This window comes from Mytilus californianus, unplaced genomic scaffold, assembly GCF_021869535.1.
Source record: "Mytilus californianus isolate M0D057914Y unplaced genomic scaffold, xbMytCali1.0.p SCAF_5, whole genome shotgun sequence".
Lineage (NCBI taxonomy): Eukaryota > Metazoa > Mollusca > Bivalvia > Mytilida > Mytilidae > Mytilus > Mytilus californianus.
In genome coordinates this window covers 10621461-10634889 of record NW_026262701.1, presented here as the reverse complement: position 1 = coordinate 10634889, position 13429 = coordinate 10621461, and the positions used below count along the sequence as shown (strand labels likewise).

The window sequence follows — 13429 nt, the reverse complement described above, 5'->3', positions numbered from 1 at the left end:
TCATATCTATACATGATAAAGCCATGGGACTTTTTATATTAGGTTGCAAGCCATAAGACCGTGAAAAAACCAACCAGAAATGACCTGTTGTAAACTTGAAGTAGTTATTTTTTGTACTTATTTAATGTAAAAGTACACAGAACAATTTTTTTTTTTTAAGATTAGGTAACCAATACATTGTAGGGTTCTTCAAATGTTCAGAATAAACCTTAAGCTGTGGTGCGGTTATGAAATGATTGTTTAATATATGACCCTCTGTGGAGCGCACGGACTTGAATGTAGAAGAATTTGAAATTTCATTCTCAAGAACGTTTAGTATTTCCGGCATACCATCACCGCGTTGTTGGCTGCTTTGTCGGCCGGTTCAAATCCAAACCGCTTTGGTGAGTACTTGAAGTTTGTTTCTTATTCTAGAATTAGGCGTGTTATGTACTCTTTAATTAGTTATTTCTAAATTATTTTCGAAATGTGATATTCGAATATCCACAAGCTTCATAGATATAAGAAGATGTGGTATGAGTGCCAATGAGACAACTCTCCATCCAAGTCAAAATTTATAAAAGTAAACCATTATAGGTCACAGTACGGTCTTCAACACGGAGCCTTGGCTCACGCCGAACAGTAAGCTATAAAGGGCCCCAAAAAATTACTAGTGTAAAACCATTCAAACGGGAAAACCAACGGTCTAATCTATATAAAAAACGAGAAACGAGAAACACTTATGAACCACATCAACAAACGACAACTACTGAACATCAGATTCCTGACTTAGGACAGGTGCAAACAAATGCAGCGGATTTAAACGTTTTAATGATACCAAACCTTCACCCTTTTTCTGAAACAATAGTGTAACATCACAACATAGAAAGACACACTATAAAATATCAACTGAAATAGCTTAACTCAATCAAAGGACATATTAACACCATTGAACATACACTGAACAAATAAATTTGACCTATGACACAATGTAAATACAAAATAAATACACTAAGGGAAGAATAATAAAAGTAACATATTATATCGGTAAGAAATGTTAAACAATTAAAGAAAAACAATATGCTCGAACAAAAATACCATCCATTTGCAATAACTTTTGATGCCTATCATTGTTTTTAAATCATCAAATGTATAATTTATACGATGTTTAACTCGTTAATTTCGATAATGCGTTTTCCATGAGAACTATTATTACGTTGTCTTTGATCAACAATATTTATGATATCAATAGAAGAAGTTTTAGATTTGTTATTTTGTCCCATTATATTGTCATTTTGACCAAGAGGATATGTTGTCTGCAGTCGTTTAATCCAAGACAGGTTGATAATTTTACGAGAATCTCCAATTTGTTTATGCAATTGTCCTTGTTGTTTCTGGATCGTTTCGAGTGGTTGGAATCTTATAAATTTAATATTGTGATTGTCTTTACCGAAATGTTGGTAAATTATACTTTAGGTTTTCGGAATGCACATTTCTCTTTAACCCCTTATATATATACTTATTTTTCTTTGAATAATTTACATTTTTATCAGACAGTTACATTGGATCATTAGACATGTTCGAATGCCAAGGAGTATTCATTTTAACGTGAACTACACATCAATCTATGCTTATTTGTTTTTTCTGAATAGTCGGACATCACCATATTATCATCATGTACATTAGACAAGAGAATCATTGGTTGTGAATATCTTTTGAATTATGATAATACATAGAAATAAGAAATTATTCAATTAAAGTTTTTTAATGCAATTATCTGGCAAGGAAACATTACAATTTTTATCATTTAGTAATTTATATATTTATGGCCTTTTTGTATTACTGCTCTACTCGATCTGTCCGTTCTATCGTTCCTGTTCCAGAAGTACCAACCATTGGAGCTGAAAATGGAAGATATTATAAAAAGATCACAAACTTTGCATTTCACAAAAGATATCAATAAGCCCTGCTGTATTGTTTTTTTTTTTTACTACTATGCGATATTTTAATGGTTTTGTCATATAAGTGGGCGGTTAAGCTATCTTTGAAACCACGTTAAAATGCCCTGTACCAAGTCAGGAATATGGCAGTTGTTATCACATAGCCCGTTTATATGTATGGTGGTGTTTATTTTTGTAGCAGTTCAGTGTTTCTGTTGTTCCGTTTTGTTTCCTCTTATAGTTGAAGTATTTCCCTCAGTTTTGGTTTGTGACCCGGATTTGTTTCAGTTAAATCGATTTATAACTATTGAACGGTATACTATATAGCTACTATTGCCTTTATTTGTCCCACCATATCTTCGGACATTGCCTGTACCAAGCCAGACATATGACAGTTTTGTTATCACTCGTTCCGTTGATTGATTATGTTTGATTTTGTCAGTTTTTATGGACTTCCCTTCTTTGAATTTACCTTGGAGTACGGTATTTTTGTTATACTTTTTGTCTGCTTAATAGCTATGATATTCAATATACTATTTAAATATCATGGTTATATTTACACGAACACGCATTCATCAATTACTGTTTTTGTATCTTTAAAAACAAGACTATTGTGATAAGATTTTATATTGTCAATTTAATTGACTTGAAGTACCTTAGACATTCAGTGCCATTTTTGTTTAATTTGCAGTAGTTGTTCTCATATAATTAACAACATATTTACGACCAATTACAAAATTTGTGGATTAAAAATATCAAAATTGTATATCTTGTTCCAGTAATTGATGAGAACAGTAATATTCTTGAATATTTGTATCATCCATAATATTGATATACCTTAACCTTTAATAATCATAGTAAATTAATTCATAGAAGCAATAACACACATTATATATACAACTGTTTATCTTTTATATTTTTCAATCCATATAATTAACTGTTAACTATCCGTTATATTCATATTAAAGAATTTTAGTTATATCAAAATACTTTGACGAAAATGTAAACAACGTTATACAGAACATCTGCTAATGTCGTTCGGTTCTATTGGTTTCCTAAATGTCGATTTATCTCAATGGGTACGCATATTCAACATTATAACGGGTTACAATACTCCTTAAACGATAACCATATGCAAGTAATTGTGTGTTATCGGGTTAAATTTGTGTTACCCATGATTTCCCCCCGTCTTGGTGTATTGCATTAATATATATATAAAGGAGATGTGGTAATCAGCTCTTCCAACGTTTTTACAAGGTTTTGGAGTTTCAAATCTTTCGATCTCCTGCATCAAAAAAGAATCATTACTTGTCAAAATGCGCATCTGGTGCATAACAATTTCTACCATTAATGTTATAACACAACCTTAAAATCTAAACACTTATTTTTACAAAGTTAATTACACACCTCTTATTTCGCATCCATTGCAATAACATTTAGAATTTTCGCAGTAACCAGCCGCGCCGTTACACCTTAATCCTACACAACAACCTTCACATGCAATGCTGTTTGGGCGTGCTTTACAAAATCTGTTAGAACAAGTTTGCTGAAATGATTCTTGAATACCTGTAAATAAAGAAAATATTTTTCTTGAAATATGATAATTTTCTGTTGATACGAACCCGGACACTTACTATTGAAACGGTAGAGGGAAACTGGATTAATTTACACAATCACTATATGCTATTTTTATTATTTTAATTTTATGTTTAAAGAACATTTTTTATTGAAAATATAACCTTTTTATATTTAACATAGGTTCAAATAAATTATTTATCCTTTATTCAATTTGCAAATGCATATTTTCCATTTGTTCACATCACAGTCAAAATCAAGGAGAACACAATAAAATCATTGTCTGTATAATCAATAAATTTCACGACCTACAGTTAAAGACAATTTCATTATGCTCAGAAGCTGCATTTGTTACAGTTACTTATATTCTATAAAGTGACAAGTTTAGTAGATAAAAGTTAAATGTTACCTGTAGCTAGGAGAACAAAAGCGAATACAAATACCGTGCTATTCATTCTGAAGAGTATATCTAAAGCATGAAGAAGAAATATTTCATATTAATGTATGCAAAAAGGATAATGAAACATATAATAAATAATAAAGAAGACTGTCTATTCAATGATACCACTGGAAAAAAGTAAAATCACAAACATACTGAACTCCGAGGAAAATTCCAAAAGGAAAGTCCCTAATCAAATGGAAAAATCAAAAGCTCAAACACATCAAACGAATGGATAACAACTGTCATTTTCCTGACTTGGTACAGGCATTTTCTTATGTAGAAAATGGTGGATTGAACCTGGTTTTATAGCTAAACCTCTCATTTGTATGACAGTCGCATCAAATTCCATTATATTGACAACGATGCGTGAACAAAACAAACAGACACAATAGGTAAAAATGTCAAAAATGGTAAACATGTGTTATCATCTTAACCACTATGAAACAAACAAATGTAACAAAGAAGCACAAAAAAGCATACATCAAATTTAACATCCTCATTTTGCTGTTTTATTAAACGATTTTATTTATCTATGTAAAATCCACCCATAAAGGATGGAAGGTTTTAAGTACTGGCGTAGAATCGCACGTTTGACGTCCCACAGTTAGATATAAAATAATTTTGTTGTTCAAAGTATGACGGAAAACATAAGTACAGAGTCACGTTAAATGGATATCATAAAAAAACTGACTTAACAGTAAAAGTAATATTAATAAAGACAAATAAAGTATACTATTTTGCTTACTTTCTTTTGTTACCTATTCTGACATCGGACTCGGACTTCATTTTAAACTGAGTTTTACTGTGCGTACTGCTGTGTGTTTCTTTATTCTACATTGCACTAGTAGCAAGATTTCAGTCTGAAACGGTCATTTTGGTCTGATCAAGTCTGAATCAACTGAATTTACCGCTAGGGAAAAACGTTAAGACTTTTTAAGACTTTCAGACGCTGTTCAGATATGTCGTGTTCAGTCCGTTCATTCATGTCAAGATAAACAAGACAGAAGGCTCTAGCTGTTAAACAAGATATGTTAAGACGGTTTTAGACGAATTCAGACCAAACATAAAAAGTAATGTTCAAAATTTTCAGATCGGGTTAAGATCCGTTTAGTGTGTCAGAATGATATTAGGAGTTACGCCCCTTCATGTGGATGATACATTTTAATTATAAAAAAATTACAATATAAATGCTAGAATGAAAAACGTTTATTTTTAATAATTAAACATAAAATCATTGGTTGACGTTTTATTTCTGTTGGTCTTTTTTTAAGAGATTAGTGATTTTGTTTTGTTGAGGAAATAACTTATTCGCCTATAACTGTTTATGATTTTATTTTATTTTTTATTTTCTGATGTTAATTTATGTATTTATCTACTTATTCTTTGAAAAGAAGTAATTGCAAATTTTAAACGTAACATTATCAAAAGAGTGAAAACACCTTATAAATTTCATGCGTCTGAAGCACGTTTCTGGATTTAACTTCATCGGGAACGATCAACGTAAATACAAATATGTTTTATGTCAGATAATTTATATCGTTAATTTCGTTATCTTTCGATACTTTCCTCTAAAACTTAATAATTACTTCGTGGCATTTAGTAATCATTCCCCGTGCGTGTTATTCTTTTTATATTTGGACAACCGTCTTCTTTTTTTTTTTTTTGCTTTTATTTCGTAGTGATGCGTAGTCACCAAGGCCGCATCAGGGAACCATGTCTCCGAGTGCAGTTAATATTCTGAAAACTGCACTTAGACCGTGACGAGACAATAAAACTATAAATAACATACCATCGGAAAGAAGAAGATGTTGATGGGAGGGGGCGGGGAGGAGGTTACAGAATAGAGAATGAGTGGCAATAAATATAAAGAATAGAGAAAATGGATAAAAAAAAATAAAGAATAGAGAATAATAAGGTGCTTGAATATAAAGAATTGATAATAATAGACAAAAAGTTTAAAGAATAGAGAAAATCGGCATAAAAAATTAAAGAATACAGAAATAAAGGACCCCCTCCAGATCCTCATAGAAGTTTTCGTTAAAACAATACAACCTAATTTAAGTTCAGCATCTAGTATATATCCTTGTAAATGCGTTAATCCTTTCTTTCATTTTAATAACAATTTTATTTAATATAAAATAATTATGTATTTATTTGTTTATTCAAGTTGCACTATAGCAAATAATTCTTCTTCGTCTTTTTCTTCCTATAATAGTAATAAACGTATTCGTTATTTAATATTTTCTGTCAATAAAGATTGAATTCGATGGCACGTGCCACTAATCAAAAATGATCCTTAAACTATCAAAAACTTGGCAATTACAATGGCTATTTCACAATTACATCATATGTACACCTGTCATGGTACACCGTTCATGTATGTGTAATTTAAGGTTCTGACACATTTTATAATACTAGTAGCTTCTTTCTGAACACTATTGACGACATTGTTAAAACTGCACGAACATATCACAAAACCGCAAATTTAGTGGTTAAAAAATAAACGATAATGACAAAAAAATAATTAAAAACTAAAAACAAAACAAAATTCTGTTGGAAGTAGCATATATTTACATGTATAAATTGTCTAGTGCTTTTATTACAGCGGTATACTTGTTTTATACACAGACCATATTCTGATCATATTCTATGCTAAGATATTGACAAGACAGAAGTAAATATGTTAAAAGTCGTTTTAAATCAATTCATTTCACAGCTGAGGCACATGTTCCTTCCTATTGTTGAATGGAGGTTAAATAAATGTGAACAATAAAAAAGATGTATATTTCTTAGGCATGGAGCTAGGCATTTCTGAAGTATCTTTGATAGCATTTTTTTCCTATCAAAAATGTATGCTGGTATATATGTAACTCTAGGTGTTTACCTAAAATGTTATGTATATGTAAAAGTTTAAGATTTTTTTTTAATATTTGCCAAAAAAAAAACATTATCCGGAAAACTATATAATGGCGTTTTGTCCTTTAATTCTTTTTTTGTGATTTTCTAACCTACCTTCTAATTGATACGTTAATCCAAACAGTGCAAGTGTGTAATGCAAACATGCAAAATTCGGCTTTGGTGTATCATGTTAAAACAATACTCATAAATTATGATAATTTTCAATAATTTTAGATAAGATTATGCAAGGAAATGTGTTATTGTTTTCTATTTATCTAGCAAAATTGTATCTTTTTTTACACAAAGATGTCGATAAATAAATTTGATACCCTGCATTTATCATGCATTTTAATAGCATATTGTCAAATTGTTAAAAGATCTCCTCCTTAACAGGGAATCCGTTAGTATTGAAAGTCCCTGTCCAAAATTATTGAATTTGTCATTCTGCATTGACAATATTCAATTTATCTTGGTGTAAGTAATACGCACTCATTCGGGCTAACGCCCTTAATGTGTATCTAATACATATTATTTTCTCCGTCGTTTCACCCCTCAGATAATAAAGTTTTTTCTTAACTAGATATCGTAGAAAAACCAAACACAGTATAGGGTTGTGCGTTCGCTACAAGATCGCCTTGAATTTAACATGTTCAACATAAATATATACAATCAGCCATGCAAAAAGGCATAACATTTGTGTCAACTAATTCTGCCTCTTTAAAGGTCAAATGAAAGTTAGTCATTTCACTCTACTATGGAATGAAATGAACGAGAGAACTTTTGACGTGGTATAGTTATAATATAACTGTTCTTTATACTTATACTTAGTTTGTACTGCAAGCCGAAAAATCCACTTTACTCTCTGGATGTCTCTTGGTTTTTGTTTTTGTTTTTGGTTTGTTTGCTATATTATTGACGTAAATAAAACCGACAACTCCTTTTATTCAGATATATAATTTGAGTTCTGTAAATTTCTAGACGTACGTAAGAATGAAAGACGAAAATGCAGGTTTCATAAATGGTCATCAAAGAGCGACACAATTAAAAACAAATAAAAATATAGTTATTACAGCTACAGTCAATTTTTTTTCTCTATTAAAACATATTTGATACTTTTTGCGCTATTGTCATATATCAAAAAAAATCTAACATTTCCATAAGCTTTCTGTGATTTCCCCGATTCACCATTATGATGTCATGCCACTTGCTATATGGATTCAGAAAACAAATTTACGAAATCTATGACCACACAATTGTAACTGTTCCTATCTTTATTAACAAAATTTAGCGTAAATATTTACAACTATAAAAATTAGTAACAGTGGTGTTCTATTCTGCCCGGAAAACAATGCGGACTAAATATGTGTACAGTGCACGTGGCGGATCCAGTCTTTTTAAATGGGGGTTCCCAACCAAGGATAAAGGGAGGGGATCCAACCGTATGTCCTTATTAACAAAAGGGGGTCAAAAATCCGCCCCCCCCCCCCCCCCCCCCCCATCCGCCACTGTGTGTACCACTGACATTAAATTTTACAAATATGCAAATCGATACTTGTTCTGTTAGGACATTTTACAATTTTATATAATAGAAGTAGGTGAATTATACAGCAGACATATTGGTTTTCTTGGTTTAGATAGAGGAATTGTCTACCCCCGATCAATAATCTCATTAAATTGTACAGATGTGCATACGTATTAGTCTAAAATATAATCTTTCATCTTATCAAATTTGAATCTCATGATTTTTGTAAAAAGGCGGAATTAAATTTCCAAAGTGATATTCAAACTTATTATTCAAAGACAAACTGACAACGCCATGGCAAAATAAAAAAAAGTCAAAATGACAAACTGTACAGATATGCTAACTTAGAATATATAGAACATACTTTATGACTTCATAACCATAGAAAGACAACGAAAGATCATATCATAAACAAAATTGTATTGAAAGGTCAATGATGAGAAAATTTTAACATTTGTTATACCTAGTACTTCATAATCTTTTTCTGAAAAGTTTTGTCGTCCTGAATATGCATGAAATGTTTGCCACTGGATGTTAAGCAACCAACAATCAATTAATCTTTTGCTCTAAAAAATTAATTAAACAATATAAGCCACAATTGTATCCATCACTTGGTGTCTGTTTAGTGGCCAGCTGAAGCACGCCTCCGGGTGCGGGATTTTCTCGCTGTGTTGAAGACCCATTGGTGGCCTTCGGCTGTTTTCTGCTCTGTGGTCGGGTTGATGTCACTTTGACACATGCATTCCCCATTTCCATTCTCAATTTTGAATAGTATAAAAAGTTGTTTTATTTAAAAGAGACTTTGAATAATAACTTTAAAACACAGTTATGTTATAATTGAACGAGTTCATAAAAACTAGAAATAAAGGACTATATATATACTGGAGTAAAACCAAAAGTTTGTTCCGACACTAGACTTGTAGGCAACGGCTCAGATGTACTTATTTATACTGGATAACCTATATGTGTGGTCATAAAAATTACAGACTAATTTCCTCTATGTAAACACAAGGAGATGTGGTATATTAAGAATTGCTTATGAATTTACAACTATCCGTAAAGTTCAAATGAGGTGGACGAAAGCCACCAGAGACAACCGTACGGCCTTCTAAAAACCATTCCGTTAAGTTGGCTAAAAACGGTCCCAACATGAAAAATATGAAATAATCAAACTCTGAGAAAACTAACGGATTTTACTCAGATCCATCCATCTTGACACCTCAAACATGCGAACACTATATAATTTTAAACCTAACTGACTCGCAATTTTATAATAAACAATAATTATGAACTTTTTAAAATAAGTTATCCATGGGGAATACTTAAAAAATCATCTTATTCACGATGTAAAAATGAATATTTAAAACTTTTCCGTTATATGTTACCTGTGAAATGGCGCCAATGTAGTTTTATTTTTTTGGCGCAAATGAAAGATTGATTTTTTTTTTCAAAATTGGCGCAAATGCAATGCACCCCCTCTTTGGAATCATTTAAAAAGGTAAAATTCACCTGTATTGGTATTGCTGGTGTATATTTGTCACACGTTCCATCTACAATATACGGAAATGACACGGCTGGGTATTGTAAAGTTACTGAAGGACGTTTAATGTCAAATTCATATCCCCGGGCGAAAACATGATTATTTACCGGTTTGTCAAAACGCCGTTTGTACACTTACCAAAGTGTATTGATCTTTCACGCTGTCTAGTCTAAGATTAAAAGTTTAGGCAATTTTTGTAGGTTTTTAAAGTGAACGGAAAATGAGCTTTGCAACAGTGTCTCTAACGATAAAAAAAAAATAATGTGGTCCGTCAATATGACATACTACAGAGGCAGGTATAAATATTTGTAAAATTGGCTTAAATATTTCATTTAACAGCAATTTGTAGAACTGATTATTTTTATCACTCGAATACGTGTAAAATAATGAGTATTTATATTATTTAGATTCTTTCATATTAATTGTTTTTGTTTATTGTATTCACGAATTTTATATAAACTCATGACGTTTAGACCTTGACATTTCGTGTAGACACCTGGGGCGTGTTTTATTGGTCTATTCTGCACATCTCCAGAATGTCTTCTGGTAAAGAGTCCAAAAAAAATGAATCTGGAGATAACCTGGAGATATTCTACGGAAGATCAATAAAACAAAAATTCAATTTGCCGTCGAATATAGCAGATTTTTGTTATGTTGGATGACATATTAAATGAAGTTTACGATGATTTTATAGAAAATTAAGATACGTCCGGTAGACATGACTGTAAAAGTGTGCTCTGTTCGTGACATGTTTCTTTGTTCTTTCCTCTAACTCAATTTTGCTAGACAAATCAGGCGTAAACCCCCACTATTTGATTTTTAAGAATAATCTTAAACTGCACAAAAATTCGTCAATGTTTGTCTCGAATATGATCAAAAAGGACATCTTGTCTATTCAATTTTTTTAAAGTTACCAAACTGGATTATTTTTGTATAAAGCAAAGATATCGGAAAGTTCTCAAAATCATTTTTCTCTGGTGGTCCTTGAAGAAAATCTTCTGGTCCTAACTATTATTTCTATTGCATAATTTCGATGGTCAAAACCTTCGGACCACCACTTTTCAAAAATTTTCATTGTATATGGATCTATATGCAAGTATATATATACAATGTATACCAGACATTTCTCAGACTGTTTTTTCTTCTTTTTTTTTTAATAAATCCGTTGGTTGTGTACTGATTGATACTTCAGTCTTGGAGAACAAGATTTATTTCAGTACTATAGTTGTAATTAGCTTTGAGCAAACTTCCAGTAATTGCAAATACCCTTATTTCCCTGCTTTGTGTCTATTGTCTTAATGTAAGTTTTTTTTTGTGTGTCTCGTACCGATCTTTTGAGTTAATCTAATTGCAATTGATTTCTGCAGGTTGTTCTAATATTGTTCTGTTACACCACTCTCCCAGCCTCGGGGAGGGTTAAGCGCTCACAAACATGTTATTGTACTGTTACACGACTGTCCCAGGTTAGGGGCTGGTTGGGCCGGATCCCGCTAACATGTTTAACCCCGCCACATTCTGTATGTATGCTCTGTCCAAAGTCAAAGTCAAATGTAATTCAGTGGTTGTCGTTTTTTGCTGTGTTACATATTTGTTTTTCGTTCATTTTTTTTTGTACATTAATTTGACCGTTAGTTTTCTCGTTTGAATTGTTTTACATTTGTGATTTCGGGGCCTTTTATAGCTGACTATGCGGTATGGGCTTTGCTTATTGTTAAATGCCGTACGGTGACCTATAGTTGTTAATTGCTGTGTCATTTGGTCTCTTCTGGAGGGTTGTCTCATTGGCAATCTTCGTTTTTATATCAACCCTGCCATATTCTGTGTGTGTCTATCCCAAGTCAGGAGCCTGTAGTTTAGTTGTTGTCGTTGGTTCATGTCTCGACTCATATTTGATATTTTGTAAATTATTTTGTTATGTATAATTAGGCCGTAAGTTTTCTCGTTTGAATTGTTTCGCACACTTTTCACGTCGGGCCTTTTGACAGTATCGGGTTTTGTCATTGTTGAAGGCCTTAATTACGGTTGTCTATAATTGCTTACATCCACTTCATATTTGAACTCCGGTGGATAGTTGCCTCATTAGCAATCATACATTTCTTCGTTTTTATTTATTTACCTGACTTTTAAACTCGTGTTTTGAACCGAGTCCTGAACATGCATGACATATTTGTCACTGGGCGTTAATAATTAGCAACAAACAATCAACCAATTAAACTTGTGTTAAATAAGAAGAAAAACCATTTGATATTCATTCATTTAGTGGGGTGGGCTGGTAATTAAGAGCTGAAAAATATGCATAATAAGCGACAGATTAAAAATGTTAATAATGCCCTCTATAAATTTAAACTGACCACCACGGAATAGCCCAACTTAGTGTTGAAAGTAGCGTTAAACACCAATCAATCAAAATCCCTTCCCTAGAATATCAAATAGTCGTCCCTTAACATTTTTTGTCCGTGTAGTTCTTATATTTATCCAGCTTATCGTCATACAGGGATGTCCTATTAAGACTGTCATACCATAAAAACGTTTATAACACAGCTCACATTCCAATATATCTGCATTCATAAATTTATTAATGTCATTTAGACTAAACGACGCCATGTTTGTTATGTGCCTCTGCCGTTTAAACAACCTATCAAAAACGAAGAGGTGGAAGAGGGCCAGAAGATCTTCCCTATGCAAAAAAACAGAAATGGACCTCTTCTGGCTCACTACCGAAGAACAAAAAAACACGCCCCTGTTTCTTGTTGAAGACTGATTTACCCGGTACGTCTAAATACCACCTAGGCCGCCTTGGTGCACTAAGCTATGAAAACTGCACTAAGCCCATGATGGAACAGTCATATAAGTACCAAGGTCATTCAGTATGATAATGTTGTAACTAAAGAGCATATATTTAAATTTTGGTGTAAATGTATTTAGAAATGAAAGAGTTATAAACATTTTACATGGCACGCGCCGACTTTTGTATAATGTGTCCAGTTATCATAGTGTTGATTGAATCCACCGAAGCTTGACGAGTTCATATAAACCAATACCAATATCTTTATTCCCATAACCATTGCAGATACATAGGTACAGAGAGAGTGCAAAATATGTACATGAATATGCATCTATTTACAAAACATATATACAATACAGTGGTTTCCAAATAATATACATTTTAGCTAGGAGGACCCACATGTTTATTTATACACTTTATAAACTTACATAATCTTTTTAGCTCTGAATTTTTGTTTAATTTGCTCATCAATTTTCTAAACTTTAGTGTATTAACATAAGCCAAATAGTACTTATCAAGGTATAATTTTCTACTGTCGTTAAAAAATGGACATTCTAGCAGATAATGAAATTCGTCTCCAATGCTACCAATATTACAAAGATGACATTTTCTATCATTTCTATTAACATTATTCCACCTCCCTGTCTCTATTGAGAGTCTGTAGTTTGTGGTTCTATATCTACATAAAATAATACTTTCGTGCATATCTAACATATCAAAATATTTTTTTTCAAAATTTAATTCTAAC

General features: G+C 32.0%; 1 protein-coding gene across 3 annotated transcripts in view; it reads right to left on the bottom strand.

The window, feature by feature from the left end:
- Positions 1-1725: 1725 nt before the first annotated feature.
- The window catches only part of LOC127702557 (uncharacterized), a 168793-nt gene continuing 157089 nt past the window's right edge, over positions 1726-13429 (bottom strand). For all 3 annotated transcript variants that reach the window (XM_052206813.1, XM_052206814.1, XM_052206812.1), the window contains exons 6-8: positions 3904-3963; positions 3327-3485; positions 1726-1880 (exon numbers count right to left, since the gene is read on the bottom strand). In XM_052206813.1, the coding sequence (XP_052062773.1) occupies positions 1819-1880; positions 3327-3485; positions 3904-3963 (281 nt within the window). In that variant the 3' untranslated portion in view covers positions 1726-1818. The remainder of the gene's footprint in view (positions 1881-3326; positions 3486-3903; positions 3964-13429) is intronic.